The sequence below is a fragment of the Polypterus senegalus genome, chromosome 5 (assembly GCF_016835505.1).
Source record: "Polypterus senegalus isolate Bchr_013 chromosome 5, ASM1683550v1, whole genome shotgun sequence".
In the NCBI taxonomy this organism is placed as follows: Eukaryota; Metazoa; Chordata; class Cladistia; order Polypteriformes; family Polypteridae; genus Polypterus; species Polypterus senegalus.
The window spans coordinates 68,583,567-68,608,628 of NC_053158.1; the positions used below are offsets into that span (position 1 = coordinate 68,583,567).

The window sequence follows — 25,062 nt, forward strand, 5'->3', positions numbered from 1 at the left end:
TCATGGAGTGCCACAGTCTATAGATACCACAACAGATGCAAAGCATAAACTAAACCTAGAAGTAAGGCAAGTGTGCTCCAGGGCACAAATGACTGAAATGAGGAATATGTACACAGACGGGAGAAATGCAAATTTCCCAATGAAAACAATCAGCCAGGAACTGAAACTGGGTCAAAAAGCAGTGGGATAAGAACTGTACCTGCCGGAAAAATGTGCACCCATACCAGGTTAACTTTAAAATGAATTTTCATAATACACCATAGAAATGTATTTTATTTCCTTTTAACTGAAATCTTAATGCTAGGTTTAATTCTTTTCATCATGATGAAGTTACAAACAAAATTGCCAGACTAAATATTTTACTTACAATAATCAATTTATAAGAAAACACGTTTTAAATAAGCTGTAAACATTCTGATAATATATCACTAAATAATATAAACACTTGGGAGGCTATATAGCATATATTGTAGTACAACTGATTGTTTATCTACAATTAGATCAAGAAACACAAAAAAGACATAAAAAATAAGCAGCATAGATAATTACCTTTGCTTTTTGCCCGAAAAAGGAAACATCATTATATTTAATTTCAGAATAAATGGTTTTAAATTAATAAAATTCACCACAAAACTTTATCATAATTATCTGTGCTGCTTATTTTTTTGATTTGTTTTATCAAGGGTGCCAATACTGGACTCTGCTGCTAATTCAAAATTATATTATTCTGAATAGTTAATATCTACTTTCATAGCACTGTTCCAATGAAGGTCTCACCAAACTTTAAGGGTTACAAAATAAGAAAAGCTTGGTTTCCAAACATCGCAATATTGATTTAGACAATATTTTCATACCAAATATAAACACAAACAATACAATTGAAAATTAAACTTAAAAAGCCCCACATGAAAACAAATAAAAAATATATAATATTTACATATACAAATTGAGAATATATGGTTCTGCAATCCTTTAAATATTTTTTAAAAATCAACAATTATACCTGCATTGCTGTTTTGTCCAAATATTATTTTTTACAATCTTCCAAAATAAGCAATCTAATAACAAACAAGCAGTTTGTATCTAGATATTTCTTTTCTTTTTGCTACTTTTCCAAAGTACACTTACATAAACAGATATCTGTATGTACAAACCATACAAATTATTATGAAGCACAACACAACTTTAAAAGAATAAAAATCACTGTAATACATATAACATGGACATTTGTTAGTGACCCAGTTTGGTGTGATATTTACAGTATTTCAACTTTCTACTGTAGTAACTCCCTTTACACGTTTGCAGAACCCTTTAACCTGAAAGCTGTTACTATTTGATAATTGCTATTACCACAAAAGTGCCGATATAGTATTATAGAACTGAATGATGCTCCTGAACACTGATTGCACAGTGAGACATCAAAGAGAGCCAAATACAAATAGTATTTGTTGTCACTGCTACAAGAAGTTAAAGGGCCAAACTTTTTTTGAGAGAAAAAAAGAATAATGTACAAAATTTATTATGTATATACACACACACACACACACGGAGTACTTTTCATGGTCAAGATTGGTCTACAGTATTGGTCAATTTGTAGGAAGTGATTTCCAAATACATGTAATTACTAATTACATTAGGATAATAATTAACAATAATAACTTCAGTTATAATGATGAATAGACATATAGGAAATGCTGGAACACCAATACTTTTTGGTTGTTACCAGAAGCAAATCTCTGAAGTTACATTTCACATTGGTTATCTGAATAAATGGCATGTTTACACAACAGATAAAACAAATTTAAACAAGCATTAGGTAAAAATGCTTCTAAAACTAAACTTGTTGATGCTTGATGAAACACTGCATATATCAGACGTATCGAATAAATTATTTATGCAGGATGGAAATTAAAAGATAATAAAACACTCACTAAGTTGTGTCATTCTCTAAGTTGTGTCATTCTCAATAGAAGGTTGTCCCCTTAGAGCACGTAACTATAGGATGCCTGACTGTGTTCACTAATGAAACATTTTGTTTTCATTGTAATGCTAGTGTTGATGTGAGACACAAAACAATACTTTTATCGGAGGTAGACGAAAATATTAATAGAAAACAAAATCAAATTAGACATAGTAAAATATATGTTATGCTATGCAATATCTGATGTAGCCCTTGGAAAGACTTTTTATAATTTAAAATATTGAAATGTTTTATTTTCTAATTGCAATACTGCAGACCTGCATAAAAAGTTAGTTGTCATTTTTAAGTCTTCAACCCATGAATAGCAAACCTGTAAACAGTTTTTTCTTCTTCTTTTTTTTTTTTTTTTTTTTTAAATCCAGGCATGGTCCTGTTGAAGCTTGCTGATTAATTTTGCTTGAGTTCTGCCAATAATGTATTAAGTTGTTTTTTTTTCCAATTGCTAATGCATTTATAGACCTACATTGATGACCTTCTGCATTACATAAATATCTTTAACATAAACTTTAGTATCAGTTTGTTAGTTTGGAAATAGAAATATACAGTTTGTGCTATTACTTTTTATGAACATTTAAAATAATATATTTAGGCCTAGAAAGTAATATGTTCAGTATTCGTAGTTATTAAGCAGTTTAATAATTTCAAAACCACAACAAGCTTATAAGTATCATTACTAACCTTACAGATGTTATTAATGCTCCAAGGCTATTTTATTCTTATTACACAACACATTTTATGTGTCCACAATGTTTATGAAAAATATTTATTTTTTATTTAGCAGGCAGGCATTGTTTATTTTAAGTTTTCTTTTTTCCCATGCTTTTGGTATAGCGGACTAAGTGCAGAAAGACTATATATAATTTAGTACAGTATGTATTTGTGTGTAAAAATACATGTTAGTATATGGTTTAAATTAGAATTGAACACGTGACCTTCACATTGATGGCACAAAGTCTGATTAAGGAACAGTCCCACATTTTTTATTTCAACATTTAAGATTTTCAACTAGCACAGTCCCCCTGAATATTCATCATCATCTTCCTCTGTCTTTGATGTTCCGGCCACACCCTGGGGAGTAACAGGAGATTTCTTCTTTGTCCCACCTCCTGGTACTTTTAAACTCAGAGCTAGCTTAGCATACTGTAAACATTAAAAATACAACAAAATTAATTTCAGCTGCACTTTAACTTTACTGATAAACGGTATGATCACAAATGTTTCTAAAACAATTGAATACAACATTAAAATATGGTAAATAAATAATGGTCTGAAGAGTGTTGTTGTCTACAGGCTACTTGGTATTTAATAATAAAAAAACAATCTTGACAATCTAATTACTTGTAACACACATGGACAAAATATGTATAACTGTAGAATAAAGTTTCCCTTGACCTCTCACAAAAAACAAGGACAATAAGTTAACTTCATATAAGATACAAAATCAAATTCAAGATTCTAAAGTTGCATGTCACCATAACTAATTTAACAAGTAACAGACATGTACATACATAACTATTTTACTGAATTTATCTAAAAGCACTGTAATTATAATGCCTAATTCTGTACTGAATAGAGAAATGATTAACCAAAACCTATATTTTATAACCGGACTGCAAGCATAGCTGCTGGAGAAGCACAATGGCTTCAGGCTTTTGCTCCAGCCAATGTTTCAATTAGGAACTTCATTCTGAAGATTTTTTTATTCTGCCACATATGATATACTAAGCTGCTAATAGGACCACGTCAGCTGTTTAAGCTATTTTAACCTTTGCTTTTAACTTTTATTGGCATAAAAAAAGACTCAATAAACTCTATAAACTCAAGTAAATTCAAATGAAGGCAAAAAAGTACAGTCCCCGACCAGCAGTAATAGAGTACAAATGTAAAATCTGCCAGGAATGTAAAAACCTACACCCACTGCACGCTTCCAGGATAAGTATTCAAGGCCCCTTTGCATTAGTTATACACATTGAATACTTACATCATTGTCCATGTATTTAATTAAAGGTGAGTTGCAAACAGAAAAGACTTGGTCTTCATCCTGCTGATCATAACCTTCTAAAAGCTGCTCCAGTGCAACACAGTCTTCACTACCACTGAAACCAGGTATACTGAAAACAAAAGAAAGAAAAATAGAACCACTACTAAAATTTCTTAATATAAAAATAAATTATTTTATGAAAAGACTTTTGAAGAAATTTCTAAAGATACAAGTCAGAATTACTTTTTTGCACTGAACAAAGAAAAAAACAAACACCTTCCACCCCCACCAAATTTTAAAAGTACAGTACAAAGAAGCACTAACTTAATCAATTTAAAACAATTTTATTCTTTTCAGAATTGTTACCATTTAAAGATGATTTTTCAAAACAGTTGAAGATGACTACCGTATCCGTGGAATATGCAGAAAGTTGTAGCAAAATTGTGAAATGCATCGAATTACTCAGTCATTTTTGAGCCCTTCACTTGCTGTTATACAGAAAGTTCAAGGTAAGGTAATCCTTAGTTCATTGCTGTTTAACTTGCTAATCACTTACTGATGCTTTGGTGTTACATGATTTAGTAAGTATTTGACTGCTTAATTATTGTTCTGATGTATGCGTTACATCAGGGCTTGAAATCTGGCAAAGAATTGCAGGTTTTCCACACAAATGTAGTAATTATCACAAACCAGAATTTTAATGTGCTCATTTCCTTACACATTTATTTGGTAAGCAATGAGTCTTGTTACAATAATATTTCATGTCTTTTTTTTAACCTACTTTATTGCTTAAGAATTATTATTATTTTTTTATTTGTTTATGCTTTGCTAAGCTCACATTGCATTGGATATTACCTCCCTGTCGCAGTTGCTTTTCACTTTAGAATTCGGCAATAAGCTGTCCAATGGAGCTGCTCAGGTCCACCACAGGAGTTTAAGACTTAACCAGTGCGCACTGCCCTGGTTTAAAATGTGCCTTTGAAGAAAATGGACTAAAAATTCTTATGCTTAAATTTAAAAACAAGCTAAAGTATACTGTTTCACTAAATAAATACAAACACTCAGCAAATTCACTTATGTTGATTAGTGAATTTGTATTTCATTTTGCTCCTTTTTATTTGATAAACTGAACACTGCCAAGTTTTGGCTGCACTGCAACTAAAATTAGACGGTCTTGATCATAATGTCTTCAAAATGATTGTGGTGTACTGATTGCCTTTTAAAAGTGAATGTGAAAAGTAACGTCAGTGAAACAAAAAGATTAACACTGCTCAAGGATTAATTTTAAGAAATTCAGCTGTAGTATGGCTAAAGCTGAAAGTTCTCTAACTATGAAAAGAAGGACATTTCAGAATATAGAGGAGGACTTTAATATAAATGATATGAATGGCTTTTCAGAAATGTTGATTGGTTTTGGGAAGAGGTCATGGTAATCTCAAAACAAATGTGTTCACTTGCGAACTATTAGTCACAGGCATTCCCAAACCATTTTACTCCAATTCAAAGGCGCAGGGAGAAGTAGCCTTTCCGGGGTACCAGTCCATCACAGTGTCCACTCATGCACACAGCCACACTGTAGCCATTTAACCAAACCTGTGAGGCTTTAAGAATGTGGGTGAAAAACTGAAGGACAAAAGAAAAGCACAGATACAAAGGGAGAACATGCAGACTCTACACAGACTATTAGGTGCTGGATTCGAACCTAGTGCACACACTCTATAATCAGTCTGCATTACACACTTACAGTTTAAGGTTGACTGATCAACTGCCTTAAAGCTGCAGAAAATTATACTCGGACAGGAAATACAGAATAGTATGGATGAAAAAATGAAAGTTTTTTTTATTTTTTTCCTTAGAATATAGTATTTTAAACTACCTGATTTTTTTTCTGAAAGTCTGGCTTTTTGGCTAAATATAAGTGAAAATTCCAACATGCAAAATTAAACAATTATTTATATAAAGTTAACATAGCAGAAATAAACTATTTTTCTGGCCAATAGTTTTACCCACTCAAAATTGTATAAACTGTAAACACCAGAAAGAAAAAGTTGTAACATAAAAAAATGTCTGCCTAAAATACTAAAACCAAAGTACTTTTTAAACTGTGGGTTTTTGACCACTTAAGCCAAAACATTTTTATTCCCCTCACCGAGTCTAAAATTCCCACCTGCATTAAACTGAAAAGGCAGGATTCCGCCCCAATTTCAGATATGAATTTCAAGCCCTGTACATCTATACTAATAAAAGGCAAAGCCCTCACTGACTCACTCATCACTAATTCTCCAACTTCCCGTGTAGGTAGAAGGCTGAAATTTGGCAGGCTCATTCCTTACAGCTTACTTACAAAAGTTGGACAGGTTTCATTTCGAAATTCTACGCGTAATGGTCATAACTGGAACCTATTTTTCTCCATATACTGTAATGGACGTTAGCTCGATAGCCGTGGGGGGTGGAGCTGCGTGTCACATCATCACGCCTCCCACGTAATCACGTGAATTGACTGTGACCACAGTACGTAGAAAAGAAGGAAGAGCTCCCAAAGAGCACTGAAGAAAAACGCCGAATACTTTATTCGTGAGATACAAGTTTAATGAGAAGACACGAGGTATAAACGAGACTTTGGATCACTTTGTAACGGAGTTAAAATTGCTGTAGCGAGAAACTTTTAAGTGCCGGGTCTTAGCTAACATTAAATAAAGTACAGTGACCAGATTTTTCTGGGGCCAACCTGGGATACCAGGCGGGTGGAGCTCCCCAGAAACCAGATAGACTTTAATAATGGAAATGCCTATTTTCGTGTTTCCTGCATCTAATTCTGTACGAGTTTCTTCCATTTGAAACTCTCATATTATTAAACCACAAACATATACCCATTTTCAAAGAAGGGTTCTATACCATTGTATGCTATTTTTTGTGAAATTACAGGCTAGATCTTGCCAAAAACAGTTCGTAAAAATTGACTGAAAGACACGCTTTCCTGAAGAGCAAATAAACTCATTAGTGTACATTATTAGGTCAGTTACACTTGCAGGATAAACGTGCTTCATTCACAATATTGCATCCCATGTACATGTGCTACTGCTAGTGCATGTCCCGACTTCAAAAGAAGAAACAGCAAACCAAATTCCAAAGAGGCAAGGGAAGAAGCAATGTCACTCTGCACTCTAAACTAAAGGAAAACAAAGTAAAATACAGCTGTAAGTGTAAGGAACAGGCAAGCATCCGCAAATGTTGTTGAGACTTGTGTCAAATATTCATTCACAATTAATAAATAAATTAATATTATCAGATTCACCACTATGACGAAATTTACAGAGACTACAGTCTGCAGACTTAAGACTATACAGTAAAGTGTGTACAGCAGTACTTACTTAAAGAATAAAGAGCTAAAATGAAAGTAAAAAAAAAAAAACTTTGTCAGCACTTTCAATTTTGTCCTACAAAATAAATTGGCAAGTTTAACTCTTTTAAGTTTAAGCTTTAACTGCAGTGAAAACGGCTCAACTCGAACGCCGTATTGACGAGTGAATGACTGAATCAGGCATCAGCTCTTATATCAGGATCAGAGCAGGAATAATAAGATAATTCCTGGCTCAGAGCGTAGCATAGCCAAAACGTGTCGTATCACAAGGCATGGCCGATACCATCCGACGATGTGTCCGCTTTCTCATTCTCGCCTTCCGTGCGTTTCCATACTACAAACAATAGCCACCAGCAGGCATCAGACTCAGAAGAAGGTCGACTAACCGTCTGATGTCATGATGGGTAGAAAGTATGATTTGGGATCAGAAAGACTGAATGGGGTCTAGGACTCTAGGGAAAAGTACGCATTTTGTCAAAAACGACACAGGCCGGGACATTTCCTGATCTTTCGGGGAAACGCCGGGACGGTGAATCCAAAAATAGGGACTGTCCCGGGTAAACCGGGACATCTGGTCACTGTAAATAAAGCCATGGACATCACAACATCACACAAGAGAGCAGCTCACGTGAACTGACTGAACGCAGTATGAGTGATCACTTCCATGCATCAAACCTGTTCAAAAAACGCATTACACAATTGACAAGGTAGGAAAAGAATATGCTCCGAGTTGAGCTCCACAGCTAACGCTGTCTTATGGAAGCAACTTCGTCACACTGCCACCAAATACTCACAGAAAAATCCACAAGTTAATACACACGCTGTCTCTAGAGTTTCTCCACACTCAAATGTATTCCTCGCTTCCCCTTTATACCCTCTGATCTCCCATTTTAATTCAGATGCCTCCATTTTCCAGTAAGGCTCTGCTGCGCGATGACAAGTAATAAGTCTCAGGGACAGACCCTACAAAACGATGCCATTGATTTCAGCCAAGATTGCTTTTCTCCTGGACAACTATACGTTGCATTCTCAAGAGTGAGCTCGCGCAGCTTCGTCATATTACAACCGGAGTGCAGCCAGGAACTTTTAAGTGCCGAGTCTTAGCTAACATTAAATAAAGCCGTGGACATCGCAACATCACACAAGAGAGCAGCTCATGTGAACTGACTGAACGCAGTACGAGTGATCACTTCCATGCATCAAACCTGTTCAAAAAACGCATTACACAATTGACAAGGTGATGGCTTTATATGTTGTTCGTTTATAAAACAACGGAGAAGCTGTGTAAAGGCTGTTTCACAAAAAACCAGCGGAGCGTCTTATATGAGCAGGCAGTCAGCTAAAGAAGGGAATCAATAAATATCTATAATCGTAATAAACGAACAAAAAATAACATACAAGCCAAGGAAATGGGTACCTGAACAGTAAAGTAAGTCTCGAATAGCTACACAATAACTAGAAGAATCGTAATAAACAAACAATAAAACAGTACAGAACCGCGAAGCAAGGAAAAACGATGGCCTTATATGGCGTTCGTTTATAAAGCAGCGGAGAAGCGGTGTGAAGGCAGCTATACAAAAAAAAGCAGAGCGCCACACTCTGAATGTATTCCTGGCAATACCCTCTGATCTCCCATTTCAACTGAAACGCCTCAAATTTCCAGTAAGGCTCTGCTTCACGATGATCTATACTAATAAAAGGCAAAGCCCTCACTCACTCACTCACTCACTCACTCACTCACTCACTGACTCATCACTAATTCTCCAACTTCCCGTGTGGGTGGAAGGCTGAAATTTGGCAGGTTCATTCCTTACAGCTTCCTTACAAAAGTTGGGCAGGTTTTATATCGAAATTCTACGCGTAATGGTCATAACTGGAAGCAGTTTTTCTCCATTTACTGTAATGGAGATGAGCTTCAACGCCGTGGGGGCGGAGTTTCGTGTGACATCATCACGCCTCCCACGTAATCACGCAGTACATAGAAAACCAGGAAGACCTCAAAAAGCGCTGAAGAAAACATGCATTATATAATTGAGAAGGCAGCTAAACAATAAGAAGCGGCGAGTGACATATACAACCATATTCATGAGTTCTGCTACTGCGGAAACAAAGCACGATGTAAACCTACACTTTAAATTAAGTTCATAGACAGGCTGCCGCTGGCGTTTGTAATTTAGTGCCTGCCCATATAAGGCCGTCCGTCAGCGGCAATCCAATAGCAAACTCCACTAAATATTCACGGGTTAAGGACTGTGCTTATGGAGAGGAAGATGAGATGGTCAGGGTGGTGTTTGACACAAACTCAGCGAAACTGCGAGAGAAAGTTTTAAGTGCCAGGACTAAGGTAACATTAAATACAGCCATGGACATAGCACGAGATGGCACCAGCACAGCTGGGAACCTTCGTTGCATGTACACCGAGCGGCTCACGTGAACTGACGCGGTGCAGAGATAAAAGGCAACAGTTCCAAAGAGCGCTGAACAAAACCAATTACACAATTGAAAAGGCAGCAAAAATATGAAGCGCCTGATAAGCATATTCATAAATCCAGCTACTGCGAAACAAAGCACACGGTGGAAAAAGTCAATGTCCCGCTAAAGGAAGACAGTGTAAAAAAACCGTGCATGCAGTGTGTCAGGTCTCAGATAAAGAAGAAGACGAGCTGTTTATTGATGCAGTAAGAAACGAATCGATGAAAGAAACCTGTCATCTTTACAACGATTGACAAACACGGAATGTAACTTGAACACAACACATCCTACAAATACGAGCCTGATTGAAAGAAATAATGATAATCAAATCCTTGATGACAGCAACACTCAGTAACACTCACAAAACAAATACTGTATATTGACAGTCATGTTACGTTATTTTTAAAATGTTCCCTTTTCTTTTCTAGCTTTTTAACACTTAAGGGGCTTAGCTAACATTAAATAAAGAAGTGACGTTTTTTCTAAACCTATACCAGGCGGGGGGAGCCCCCAGAAACCAGATAACTTTAATAAGGAAAGCCTTTTTTTTTCCTGCATCTAATTTGTACGAGTTTCTTCCATTTGAAACTCTATTTTAAACCACAAAATATCCCCATTTTCAAAGTGGGGTTCATCCATTGTATGCTATTTTTGTGAAATTACAGGCTAGATCTTCCCAAAAAGTTCGAAAATTGACTGAAAACCCCCTTTTAAAGAGCAAATAAACTCATTAGTGTACATTATTAGGTCAGTTAAATTGGGATAAATTTTTCTTTCAAAATTGCACCCCATGTCATGTTACGTGTGTGCCCCACTTAAAGAAGAAACAGAAACCAAAAAGGGGAAAAGGGAAGAAGAAATGTCACCGATTAAAATAAAGGAAAAAAAGTAAAATAAGCAAGTGTAAGGAACAGGCAAGATCCAAAAATGTTGTTGGCTGTCTAAAATTCCCACCTGCATTAAACTGAAAAGGCAGGATTCCGCCCCAATTTCAGATATGAATTTCAAGCCCTGTACATCTATACTAATAAAAGGCAAAGCCCTCACTGACTCACTCATCACTAATTCTCCAACTTCCCGTGTAGGTAGAAGGCTGAAATTTGGCAGGCTCATTCCTTACAGCTTACTTACAAAAGTTGGACAGGTTTCATTTCGAAATTCTACGCGTAATGGTCATAACTGGAACCTATTTTTCTCCATATACTGTAATGGACGTTAGCTCGATAGCCGTGGGGGGTGGAGCTGCGTGTCACATCATCACGCCTCCCACGTAATCACGCGGAATTGACTGTGACCACAGTGCGTAGAAAGAAGGAAGAGCTCCCAAAGAGCACTGAAGAAAACGCCAATACTTTATTCGTGAGATACAAGTTTAATGAGAAGACACGAGGTATAAACGAGACTTTGGATCACTTTTGTAACGGAGTTAAAATTGCTGTAGCGAAACTTTTAAGTGCCGGGTCTTAGCTAACATTAAATAAAGTACAGTGACCAGATTTTTCTGGGGCCAACCTGGGATACCAGGCGGGTGGAGCTCCCCAGAAACCAGATAGACTTTAATAATGGAAATGCCTATTTTCGTGTTTCCTGCATCTAATTCTGCAAGAAGTTTCTTCCATTTGAAACTCTCATATTATTAAACCACAAACATATACCCATTTTCAAAGAAGGGTTCTATACCATTGTATGCTATTTTTTGTGAAATTACAGGCTAGATCTTGCCAAAAACAGTTCGTAAAAATTGACTGAAAGACACGCTTTCCTGAAGAGCAAATAAACTCATTAGTGTACATTATTAGGTCAGTTACACTTGCAGGATAAACGTGCTTCATTCACAATATTGCATCCCATGTACATGTGCTACTGCTAGTGCATGTCCCGACTTCAAAAGAAGAAACAGCAAACCAAATTCCAAAGAGGCAAGGGAAGAAGCAATGTCACTCTGCACTCTAAACTAAAGGAAAACAAAGTAAAATACAGCTGTAAGTGTAAGGAACAGGCAAGCATCCGCAAATGTTGTTGAGACTTGTGTCAAATATTCATTCACAATTAATAAATAAATTAATATTATCAGATTCACCACTATGACGAAATTTACAGAGACTACAGTCTGCAGACTTAAGACTATACAGTAAAGTGTGTACAGCAGTACTTACTTAAAGAATAAAGAGCTAAAATGAAAGTAAAAAAAAACTTTGTCAGCACTTTCAATTTTGTCCTACAAAATAAATTGGCAAGTTTAACTCTTTTAAGTTTAAGCTTTAACTGCAGTGAAAACGGCTCAACTCGAACGCCGTATTGACGAGTGAATGACTGAATCAGGCATCAGCTCTTATATCAGGATCAGAGCAGGAATAATAAGATAATTCCTGGCTCAGAGCGTAGCATAGCCAAAACGTGTCGTATCACAAGGCATGGCCGATACCATCCGGACGATGTGTCCGCTTTCTCATTCTCGCCTTCCGCGCGTTTCCATACTACAAACAATAGCCACCAGCAGGCATCAGACTCAGAAGAAGGTCGACTAACCGCCTGATGTCATGATGGGTAGAAAGTATGATTTGGGATCAGAAAGACTGAATGGGGTCTAGGACTCTAGGGAAAAGTACGCATTTTGTCAAAACGACACAGGCCGGGACATTTCCTGATCTTTCGGGGAAACGCCGGGACGGTGAATCCAAAAATAGGGACTGTCCCGGGTAAACCGGGACATCTGGTCACTGTAAATAAAGCCATGGACATCACAACATCACACAAGAGAGCAGCTCACGTGAACTGACTGAACGCAGTATGAGTGATCACTTCCATGCATCAAACCTGTTCAAAAACGCATTACAAATTGACAAGGTAGGAAAAGAATATGCTCGAGTTGAGCTCCACAGCTAACGCGGTCTTGCGGAAGCAACTTCGTCACACTGCCACCAAATACTCACAGAAAAATCCACAAGTTAATACACACGCTGTCTCTAGAGTTTCTCCACACTCAAATGTATTCCTCGCTTCCCCTTTATACCCTCTGATCTCCCATTTTAATTCAGATGCCTCCATTTTCCAGTAAGGCTCTGCTGCGCGATGACAAGTAATAAGTCTCAGGGACAGACCCTACAAAACGATGCCATTGATTTCAGCCAAGATTGCTTTTCTCCTGGACAACTATACGTTGCATTCTCAAGAGTGAGCTCGCGAGCTTGTCATATTACAACCGAGTGCAGCCAGGAACTTTTAAGTGCCGAGTCTTAGCTAACATTAAATAAAGCCGTGGACATCGCAACATCACACAAGAGAGCAGCTCATGTGAACTGACTGAACGCAGTACGAGTGATCACTTCCATGCATCAAACCTGTTCAAAAAACGCATTACACAATTGACAAGGTGATGGCTTTATATGTTGTTCGTTTATAAAACAACGGAGAAGCTGTGTAAAGGCTGTTTCACAAAAAACCAGCGGAGCGTCTTATATGAGCAGGCAGTCAGCTAAAGAAGGGAATCAATAAATATCTATAATCGTAATAAACGAACAAAAAATAACATACAAGCCAAGGAAATGGGTACCTGAACAGTAAAGTAAGTCTCGAATAGCTACACAATAACTAGAAGAATCGTAATAAACAAACAATAAAACAGTACAGAACCGCGAAGCAAGGAAAAACGATGGCCTTATATGGCGTTCGTTTATAAAGCAGCGGAGAAGCGGTGTGAAGGCAGCTATACAAAAAAAAGCAGAGCGCCACACTCTGAATGTATTCCTGGCAATACCCTCTGATCTCCCATTTCAACTGAAACGCCTCAAATTTCCAGTAAGGCTCTGCTTCACGATGATCTATACTAATAAAAGGCAAAGCCCTCACTCACTCACTCACTGACTCACTCACTCACTGACTCATCACTAATTCTCCAACTTCCCGTGTGGGTGGAAGGCTGAAATTTGGCAGGTTCATTCCTTACAGCTTCCTTACAAAAGTTGGGCAGGTTTTATATCGAAATTCTACGCGTAATGGTCATAACTGGAAGCAGTTTTCTCCATTTACTGTAATGGAGATGAGCTTCAACGCCGGGGGAGTTTCGTGTGACATCATCACGCCTCCCACGTAATCACGCAGTACATAGAAAACCAGGAAGACCTCAAAAGCGCTGAAGAAAACATGCATTATATAATTGAGAAGGCAGCGAAACAATAAGAAGCGAAGCGAGTGACATATACAACCATATTCATGAGTTCTGCTACTTCGGAAACAAAGCACGATGTAAACCTACACTTTAAATTAAGTTCATAGACAGGCTGCCGCTGGCGTTTGTAATTTAGTGCCTGCCCATATAAGGCCGTCCGTCAGCGGCAATCCAATAGCAAACTCCACTAAATATTCACGGGTTAAGGACTGTGCTTATGGAGAGGAAGGTGAGATGGTCAGGGTGGTGTTTGACACAAACTCAGCGAAACTGCGAGAGAAAGTTTTAAGTGCCAGGACTAAGGTAACATTAAATACAGCCATGGACATAGCGAGATGGCACCAGCACAGCTGGGAACCTTCGATGCATGTACACCGAGCGGCTCACGTGAACTGACGCAGTGCACAGATAAAAGGCAACAGTTCCAAAGAGCGCTGAACAAAAACCGAATTACACAATTGAAAAGGCAGCAAAAAATATGAAGCGTCTGATAAGCATATTCATAAATCCAGCTACTGCGGAAACAAAGCACACGGTGGAAAAAGTCAATGTCCCGCTAAAGGAAGATAGTGTAAAAAACCGTGCATGCAGTGTGTCAGGTCTCAGATAAAGAAGAAGACGAGCTGTTTATTGATGCAGTAAGAAACGAATCGATGAAAGAAACCTGTCATCTTTACAGCGATTGACAAACACGGAATGTAACTTGAACACAACACATCCTACAAATACGAAGCCTGATTGAAAGAAATAATGATAATCAAATCCTTGATGACAGCAACACTCAGTAACACTCACAAAACAAATACTGTATATTGACAGTCATGTTACGTTATTTTTAAAATGTTCCCTTTTCTTTTCTAGCTTTTTAACACACTACTTCTCCGCTGCGATGCGGGTATATATATATGTATATATATATCCGATCTACATACTCGAATAATGGATACTTTATTAGCCATCAATGATTGTTTTGGTAAAGCCATACTCAGTGTATTCATTAGATGAACGGTAAAAAGTAAGAGCGAGGGAGGATGCAGGCTGTAGTCTTGCGTCAACTCTATCTGAATTGCGCGATCACATTTAAAAAATATATCTTTTCAAGTTCTATTTAGTCCATATTTGTCAAACTCAAGGGCCACGCCACATCCGGCCGGCGTGTAATTATATCCGCCCCGAGATCATTTTATATACTGTATTATTGTTATTAATGGCCCAGGTATATGAAGCGCTGGTAACACAATAAACTACAGATCCCATAATGCAGCGCTTCAGCTGCCTTGCGAACACTTATTAAGCTAGCTCACGCGATGCTGAGAGAAAAGTTCATTCTGAAAATAGAGCCTTTAAAAACCGATGGGAGGTTGAGTATATGTTTACTGAACCCGTGTGTCTCATTTGTGGAGCTAATGTGGCTGTAATTACAGAATTTAATCTAAGACGGCACTATGAGACAAAACATCAGGGTAACCTGAATGCAATGCAGAAGATACAGAAAGCAGAATAATTAAATAAGAATCTGACACTTCAGCGGACGCTTTACCGTGCACAATCACAAAGTGATTTCAAGTGAAGCTGCTTTTATGGGAGACACAAATGCACTTGCCCCACTTTCCCTGTTGCCAAGTAATGTTAAACCAAGTCGTCACTACGGTGTTCCCAAATCGCACTTTGCTGATAAACTGAGCGCGACTGAGTTTGCACGGCGCTTTGGTGACTTTGAAGAACAAAAAGTCCGTCTACATGCGGCTCGAACCTTGTGCATGTTTGGTAGCACATATCTGTGTGAGAAGCTCTTCTCAGTGATAAAGACTAACAAAACAGCACACAGGAGTCGCCTCACTGATGAGCACCTGCAATCCATCCTGAGAATCTCCACAACACAGAACCTCACACCAAACAGAAACGAACCTGTGGCCAAAAAGATGCCAGGCGTCCAGCTCTAAAATGACATATGAGCAAAGACAACTGAATGATTTGATTTGTTATTGCTGAAAGGAACACATTTTATTTATATTTCCAGGTTTTGTTATGCAGCATGTTCATATTTGAATTTGTATAATTTTGACAGGATATATTTTTATGGAGAGCAAAATCTTTTGGGATATTTAAAATCTAAGTTTATTTTTATATAAAATTACATAAGAGTAAAGAAATTTGAATGTTTGTTCTTTTAATGTTTACTTTATTTCTAACTTGTATAATTTAGACAGGATATATTTTTATGGAGAGCAAAATATTATAAGTTGTTTAAGGTTTGAGTTGATTTATTCAGGAATAATATTCCTGTCTGTTTTTACCATTCCTACCAAAGATATTTCTGTCGACTAAATAAAAATTCCTTCTATTTAAAATTTAAATAGAACTTGAACAAATACGATAGTTCATAATATCCACGCAGACTTGCACGTAAGAGCGGGAGTTATCCATTTTAACAAGCAGCGTATTGCACTGATACGAAATAGCTTTGTGTGTATATATGTGTGTGTATGTATGTATGTGTGTATGTATTTGTGTGTGTGTGTATATGTGTATATATGTAGATATATATGTATGTATATATGTGTATATGTATAGATATGTATATATATATATGTTTATGTGTGTGTGTAAATATATATATATGACAACAACACTCATCACTCACAACAGTGACAAAACAATTACATTGACAATCATGTTACGTTATTTTCAAAATGTTTCCTTTTCTTTTCATTGCTTCTTTAACACACTACTTCTCCGCTGCGAAGCGCGGGTATTTTGCTAGTAATTAATAAGTCTCAAGGACACACCCTACAAAAGGTTGCCATTGATTTGAGGCAACATTGCTTTCCTCCTGGACAAAACTTTACGTTGCATTCTCAAAAGTAATCTCAGTGCACAGCTTGGTCATATTACAACCGGACTGCTGTACTGACAACGTGGTATACAAAGAGATCCTTAACAGATAGTTATTGGTATATTGTCCCTCAGTTTAAAAAGGTTTTCTTTTCTTCTTAATAAAAATTTAACGCCGCTGCTTTGGGGCTTGTTTTGCTTTGGATGTGCTCTGTCTCTGGGTATGTCAGAGGACTGGGACTGTGTGAAGTGGGTTTTAGCTTCACTTGGGGAGGCAAAAAGGGAGGGTGGTGGGTTAAGGGGGGGAGAGAAAGAGAGCAGGCCTGATCTATACCTAATCTATCCTCTCAATTTTTATAATTATAACTACCAACGTAATAATAAGCTGCATGGCAACAACTCTAGGGGAAATAGGAAATTAGGACCGAAGCTGTCTCACTTCCAATAAGGACTATAAAATGACATCAAAACCTCAGAATCAGTGACACTATGATGGGACAGTTAACTTCGTAAGCTGGAATGTTAAAGGCCTGAATCACGAATTAAAGAGAAAGAAAGTACTCTCTCACCTAACAGGTCTAAATGCTAAAATAGTATTTTTACAGGAAACCCACTTACTAAGCAAGGATCAGTTCCGGCTGCAAAAAGACTGGACTGGCCAAATGTTCAATTCTAGTTTTACAAAGAAAACTAGAGGTGTGGGAATTCTCATACATAGAACTGTACCATTTGTAGCATCAGATGTACAGTAGTATTGGATCCTGAAGGAAGATATGTAATGGTCATGGGAGACTTATCTAACTGTAAAATGATTTTGATAAATGTTTATGCACCTAATGTTGATGATAAGGAATTTATACAAAATTTATTTTCATCCATTCCCAATCTGAACACTCATAAAGTTATAATGGCTGGGGACTTTAATTGTGTTCTTAATCCACTTTTAGATAGGATTTCCTCCACAGGGGGAACGGCATCTAACACCGCAAAGATAATTACAAAGTTTATAACTGATCACAACTTATCAGACCCCTGGAGGTTATTAAACCCAAATTCAAGAACATACGTATTCTTTCTGCTCACCAGTACATCATTGCTACTCAAGGATTGATTACTTCTTTATAGACAATAACTTCTTGCCTATGATTAAATCTTGCAAATACAATGCTATTGTTATTTCTGACCATGCACCTTTGATCTTGGAGCTAAAATTACTAAGCCCCATACACTTACCCCGCAGATGGCGCCTCAACCCGCTTCTATTAGCTGACGAGAATTATATGGAATTTATATCCAAAGAAATCAAATTCTTTCTAGAGACAAATACATCCCCCGAGATCTCTGCAGGAATACTCTGGGAAACTCTTAAGGTCTTCTTAAGAGGACAGATTATCTCATATCTTTCCCACAGAAATAAATCCGAAGCCAAGAAAGTAGCAGAGATAAAAAGCGAAATTACTAAAATAGATGAAAAACATGCCAGACTGCCAAGCGAGATTCTACATAGGAGGAGGCAGGCTCTACATTCAACAAATAGAAGAACATACACAGGCATGGACCACAATAGAAGTAAAATCCTGCAGTACTTCTTTGTATTCCTTGCTCTGTGCTCCAATAAACACACGCTATTGGCAATATACAAATAACCCAATTGTGCTCCACTCACTTAGAATCTGGAACCAAGGTAGAAAGCATTTTAAGACGGAGAAGCTTCTATCTGTGGCACCTCTGCAAGAGAACCACCTCTTTCAACCTTCACAAACATATGCAGTTTTTAATATCTGGAAAAAATTTGGAATTAACTTGCTTAGAGATGTTTATATAGACAACGTCTTTGCATCCTATGAACAATTACAAATTTCAACAATTCCAAATTTAACATTCCAGCTACACATTTCTTTCACTATCTTCAAATCAGGAACTTTGTTAAACAGAACCTTCCAGATTTTCCTCATCTTGCACCCTCATCCATGCTGGAAAAAATATTGCTCAATCTCAAGGACTTAGACTCCATCTCTACAATATATAAAATCATTTTACAATCTCTCCTTTCAAAGATCCAAGAGGACACTGGGAAAAAGATCTCTCAATTAATATATCAGAAAAGGAGTGGAAAGTAGCAATGCAGAGAATTCACTTGAGCTCCATATGCGCAAAGCATACAATTATACAACTTAAAATTATATATCGAGCACATCTGTCTCGACTAAAAATCTCCAAAATGTTTCCAGGGCATGATCCAACCTGCGAACGTTGCAACCAAGTCCCAGCCTCACTAGGTCAAATGTTCTGGGCCTGCATCAAATTAACATTATTCTGGACAAACATTTTTAATTACCTTTCAGATAGCCTTGGACTCACAATCCCTCCTAACCCATTAACAGCTGTGTTTGGGGTTCTTCCAGAGGGCTCAAAGTGGAGAAAGACAAACAAATTGTGATTGCATTCACTACACTTTTGCACGCAGACTTATTCTGATAAACTGGAAGAACCCAAACTCTCCTCTTTAAGTCAGTGGGAAACCGATGTGTTATATTATTTGAAATTGGAAAAAATCAAATACTCAGTTAGAGGATCCGTACAGACTTTTTTCAAAACATGGCAGGATCTAATCAGTAATATTTTAAAATAAGTTCATAAAGCACAGAGAATTTATTAATTTAGGTTTACAAGCCTTAAATTTAACGCTTTTGGCTTGCTCTCTCTCTCAGGGGTGGGGATCGATCTGTTCTTAACTCAATTTTTCTTTTTGTAAAAACTTGATTGCTTTGTATGGATTGTAATAAAAATAATAAAAAAAAAATTTAAAAGCAGTTCTTTGTCGCTGCGAAGCGCGGGGATTTTGCTATATACAGTATGTATAATATGTATATTTATCTGTATGTATGTATGTATGTATATGTGTGTGTGTATGTATGTGTATATATATGTATATATATGTAGATGTGTGTATATATACAGTATATATAGATATGTGTATGTGTAGATATGTGTATATGCAGATATGTTTATATGTATATATGTTTATATGTGTGTGTTTGTATATATATATATATATATATATATATATATATATTGGTGTAGTGTGGCAGAAAAGGAATGAGACTGGCAACACTGCAAGCGATCTAACGCTGCGCTGTTGTCCTTGATAGAGCACGTGTATCAGTAGCCTCCCATAGCTCAGTGCGAGTTTCAACTCCTTCCGTTAACTACGTGATAGTTGTGACTGCTATTAGTGAAGTTGTGTTTTTGGTTGTGCGTCACGCAAAATGGAACAGCGGAATTTGGAGCAACGTTGTGCCATTAAACGGCAAGTGTGATGTTTGAAAAATTAAAACAGGCCTATGAAGAACATTCTTTATCCCAAGCTCAAGTTTTTCGCTGGCACAAATCATTTTTGGAAGGCAGAAAACACGTTGAAGATGAACACCGTTCAGGGAGGACTTCAACTTCGAAAACCAATGAAAACATCGAACGTGTGAACACTCTTGTGAGATCAGACCGTCGTTTAACATTAAGAATGTTGAGTGAACAATTAAATTTGAACAGATTTACTGTTCATCAAATTTTGACTGAACATTTGCACATGCGAAAGGTCTGTGCCAAAATGGTGCCGAAAAACTGCCCTCTCCATAACAGAATGTTTGACCTCAAAAGGCATTCCTGTGGTTCCCCAGCCCCCTTATTCACCTGACCTCTGTCCGTGTGACTTTTTCCTTTTTCCTAAACTGAAAAATGTCCTCAAAGGACATCATTTCGGGACTTTAGAAAACATCCAAAAGAGTGTAACGGACATGCTGAAGACCATACCGGTTGAAGACTTCCAGCGCTGCTACCAACAGTGGGAACAACGTCTCCATCGGTGTGTAGCTGCCCAAAGGAACTACTTTGAAGGGGATAACATTGATGTTTGAAAAAAATAAAAACTTTGGTAAATAAAAAATCAGTCTCATTACTTTTCTGCCACACCTCTACAGGGAGTGCAGAATTATTAGGCAAGTTGTATTTTTGAGGATTAATTTTAATATGAAACAAACACAGTGCTATCAGTCAATCCAAAATGTTAATAAACCTGAAACCTGAATGTTTCACAACGGAAATGTGAGTGTGAACATCATCAGGGGAATACATATGTGCGCACAATTATTAGGCAACTATTAGTGTGCAGAATTATTATGCAACTAAAGGAAGAATGAAAATTTTCCCATCTCACTTGTTTATTTTCATCTGTTATAGTGAGAATAATAAACAAACACCTCAAAATTTACAAATAAACATCTCTGACATTTCAAAAAAAATAAATCAATCAATCAATGACCAATATAGCCACCCTTCTTTCCAATAACAGTCATAAGCCTTTCCATTCATGGAGTCTGTCAGTTTCTTGATCTGTTGACGATCAGCTTTTTGTGGAGCAGTGACTACAGCCTCCCAGACACTCTTCAGAGAGGTGTATTGTTTTTCTCCCCCGTAAATCTAGCGTTTAAGAAGTGCCCACAAGTTCTCGATAGGGTTTAGGTCAGATGAGGAAGGGGGCCATGTCATTATTCCTTCATCTTTAAGGCCTTTACTGGCTGGCCACGCAGTGGAGAACTTCGATGCAAGTGATGGAGCATTGGCCTGCATAAAAATCATGGTCTTTTTCCTGTATCACTGTTTGAAGAAAATGTCTTCGAAAAACTGGCAGTAGGTTTGGGAGTTGATTTTGAGTTCATCTTCAATGCAAAAGGTCCAACTAGCTAATCTTAAAAAATATCAGCTCATACCAGTACCCCACCTCCACGTTGGAGTGGAGCTCTGTGCCCATTACTGATCCACAGGTCCATCCATCTGGTCCATCAAGAGTCACTCTCATCTCATCGGTCCATAAAACCTTTGAAAAAAATCTGTCTTCAGATATTTCTTGGCCCAGTTTTGACGTTTCAACTTATGTTTCTCGTTCAGTGGTGGTTGGGTTTCAGCCCTCCTTACCTTGGCCATGTCTTTGAGCACTGAACACCTTGTACTTCTGGGCACTCCAGGTAGGTTGCAGCTCTGGAATATGAAAGTACTGGAGGATAATGGGTTCCTGGTAGCTTCACGTTTGATTCTTCTCAAATCTTTGGCAGCTAATTTGCGTCTTTTGTTCTCAACACATTTCTTGCGACCCTGTTGACTATTTGCAACAAAATGTTTGATGGTTCTGTGATCACACACCAATATCTTAGCAATTCCAAAAGTGCTGCATCCCTCTGAAAGACTTTTTACAATTTTTGACTTTTCAGAGTCAGTTAAATCTCTTTTGGCCCATTTTGCCTGAGGAAAACTAGCTGCCTAATAATTCTGCACACCTTGATATAGGGTGTTGATCTCCTTAGGCCACACCCTCCCTCATTACACAAATACACATCACCTGACGTGCTTAAATCCAATAAGCATTCAAGTTAATACAGCTTGGAGTTGGAATATACGCGTTAAAAATGATGATATGGTCAAAATACTCACTTGCCTAATAATTGTGCACACAGTGTATATATATATATAACAATGGGATTCTCTGACAAACCACATTTTAAAAGCACGTTGTTAGAGGACAGCTTTAAAGAATTTGTTTAAGTGAAAATAAAATCAATTAAATTGGAATTTACTCATTTTTATTTTTAGTATGGATTAGTATGGATTTTAAGCAGTATTTTTCAGTTACAGGAGAGAAAATGTCAGAATAAAATCAGAATGTGCACAAGGTAAGAAAAATCGTGATGATATTGATATTACTACTGATGGCCATTATGAACAGTGCTGTACATCCTCTCTCAGGCACACTAACATAGAGTACTTTTAGTCAAAAATGCTAAAGGGGCTCCTTTATACTACACCAATATGCCTTTATAATGCCTCACTGTGGTTACTCTCTTATTTTTATCTCACAAGACTTTTCTTTCTTTTTGTAATGCTTGTGTGTTTGTGTAACAAATAAATATCTATCAGTGTTATTTATATAAAACAATTAGGTTATAAAGTTAAATATTCATGGGTAATTCACTTAGTTATCAATCTTAAAATTTAATTACTATTAAAATAATTTTGATAGTAAATGAATCTTGTAGAATATAGAACATTGTCTATTTCTGTTTGCTTTAATTTATTAAATGGTATTTCTATCAGGCAAACAGCAAATATTCTTTGTGAACTGATAATATTGAGAGTGATATATAAAAATTAAATTGCTTTTTAAACAGTCCTTATTGGACAACTAACTTCATAACGCACTCATTTTCTGAACTTGGCAGCATCAATCACAAGGCTACACTTAACCTAAGACATGATGCCAGTCAATTTCATTCAAAGCTAATTTATAGTCACATCTAACATAGTGAATATTAAAACTCTATGTCTAGATTAAGACTTGCAGACAACAGTTATAATACAGTTCCAAAATACAGTTTAGACTAGGAAAAAACATAATATTCAAATAATATATCCCTAATACTACAATCCTGAGTCTAAGTCCAACCACAAACAGCAAAAAAAATTATAATTATATTTAATCCTACATACCTGTAACTTTCTCTTACACATTTATCAGCAGCAACAAAGTCATTTCTATGAAGGTGAACAAGCACTTGAGCAATTGTTTTCTATAATATTAAACAAAAAAATAGAAGTTAGAGTAATTACTAAGCTTAGAACCAGAGAAAGAAATATTTAAAATTAAATATAAATGTGTTATTCATGAAGGATAAATATATTTTCGTAACAGAAACATGATACCTCAACTTTGTTACAGTGCAGACAGTTGTTGGTAGCTGTTACATTAAGCTGTACAATGATCTAAATTAAGTTGATAAATATTTTACGTAAAAAAAAAAGAAACATTTCCTCTCTCTAGGAAAAGAGATCTTAGGATGTGCATTTACACGTTTTATAGCTGTATTAAATATTGATTAATTTTATTGCTGCCTAGATAAATGACAAAATATTTTTAACTATAAAAATATAAGTAATCAATATTGTACTAATATGAACTCCAGACCTTTTATCTTTACCTTAAAGCAAGTAGGGTAATTTTCTATTTCTTTATACATGTTCTTTTCCTTTTGTATGGATGCTGCTGCCTCATCAAATCTGAAAAGAAACCAAAATAATATCAGAACAATGGTGGTCTTGTAAGTATGTTAAAAATGCTGGACTGATAAAAAATCCCACCTCCGTGCCCTGACCAGAAGTCGAGAGGCCTTGCCTAGTAGTTCAACTGCTTGTCGCAAACGTTCTTCATTCTATGAAAAATAAAGAAACAAACAGTCAAGTTACAATCGGAGGTTTTCAATTTTAAAGTTACAACTTTACAAAGCACAAAAATGGCAATGTATTTTTATAAATCCTAAAAATATATTGATAAATATTCTTGCATGGGGCTGTATAACACTGTATTCTTACAGCAGTACATGTATTCAAAGTGTACAACTTCATATATAATACTCTACCGTGGCTGTTCGTTTGTCAGTCCAGGATTTAAAATTACGTGTAGCACACAAACCGTTTGACCTATTGACCTGAACATTTGGTACACATACACTGTGTGATGTCTACTATCTGCTTTCGGTGTGATGATTGACCTCCAAGGTTATTCCACTTTTTATTTTATTGTAGAATCAACCCTTGGTAGCGGCCAGCTGTACAGTGCATGCATACAGGCGCTGTTCTCAACCCTACCACCTTCGCCATCACTTTCTCTACCTCTTCATATCTTAAGTCTTCAGTCTGCCTCAAGAATGATTTAAGTGCCAGCTTAAGTGAAAAATTACAGAAAATGTACTACGTAATCGCAATTTTAATGCGAAAAGATGCCAACAAAAGAAGAGAAGAAGCAGGCTGCTATGGTGGAGAAAAGAAGAGCTGCTCAGAAAGCAGCAAGCATATCAATCTCTTAGCAAATGGATGCTAAACGTACAGAGAAAGAAGAGGAAAACTATGAATGCTCAAGTCAAGTGTATTCTGCAGTGCGCTGTTACTGGTTTAACATACTTGGGTTTTATTTTTAATTTTGTTTATATAGTTTTATTTATTTACCTGTCCATCTTTTTATTCAAAAATCCAACTTGGAATAATGGTGAGCATGATCCTTTCCTTTTAATATTAAAGTTAACTATTTCAAATTGTCAACATTTCTTTTTATACAGCATAACTATGAATTAGCAAGGGTATAATTATAAGTAAATAAATCTATTTGTATGAAAATAATATACTAATGTGATATCCCAACTTCCCCGTCATTTTGCTTGCTG

The 25,062-nt window shown here is 36.7% G+C and overlaps 1 protein-coding gene across 2 annotated transcripts in view; it reads right to left on the bottom strand.

Annotated features, from left to right (window-relative positions):
• Positions 1-255: 255 nt before the first annotated feature.
• The window catches only part of napgb (N-ethylmaleimide-sensitive factor attachment protein, gamma b), a 39,580-nt gene continuing 14,773 nt past the window's right edge, over positions 256-25,062 (bottom strand). For both annotated transcript variants that reach the window (XM_039754761.1, XM_039754763.1), the window contains exons 8-12: positions 23,984-24,054; positions 23,824-23,902; positions 23,336-23,415; positions 3,963-4,092; positions 256-3,121 (exon numbers count right to left, since the gene is read on the bottom strand). In XM_039754761.1, the coding sequence (XP_039610695.1) occupies positions 2,987-3,121; positions 3,963-4,092; positions 23,336-23,415; positions 23,824-23,902; positions 23,984-24,054 (495 nt within the window). In that variant the 3' untranslated portion in view covers positions 256-2,986. The remainder of the gene's footprint in view (positions 3,122-3,962; positions 4,093-23,335; positions 23,416-23,823; positions 23,903-23,983; positions 24,055-25,062) is intronic.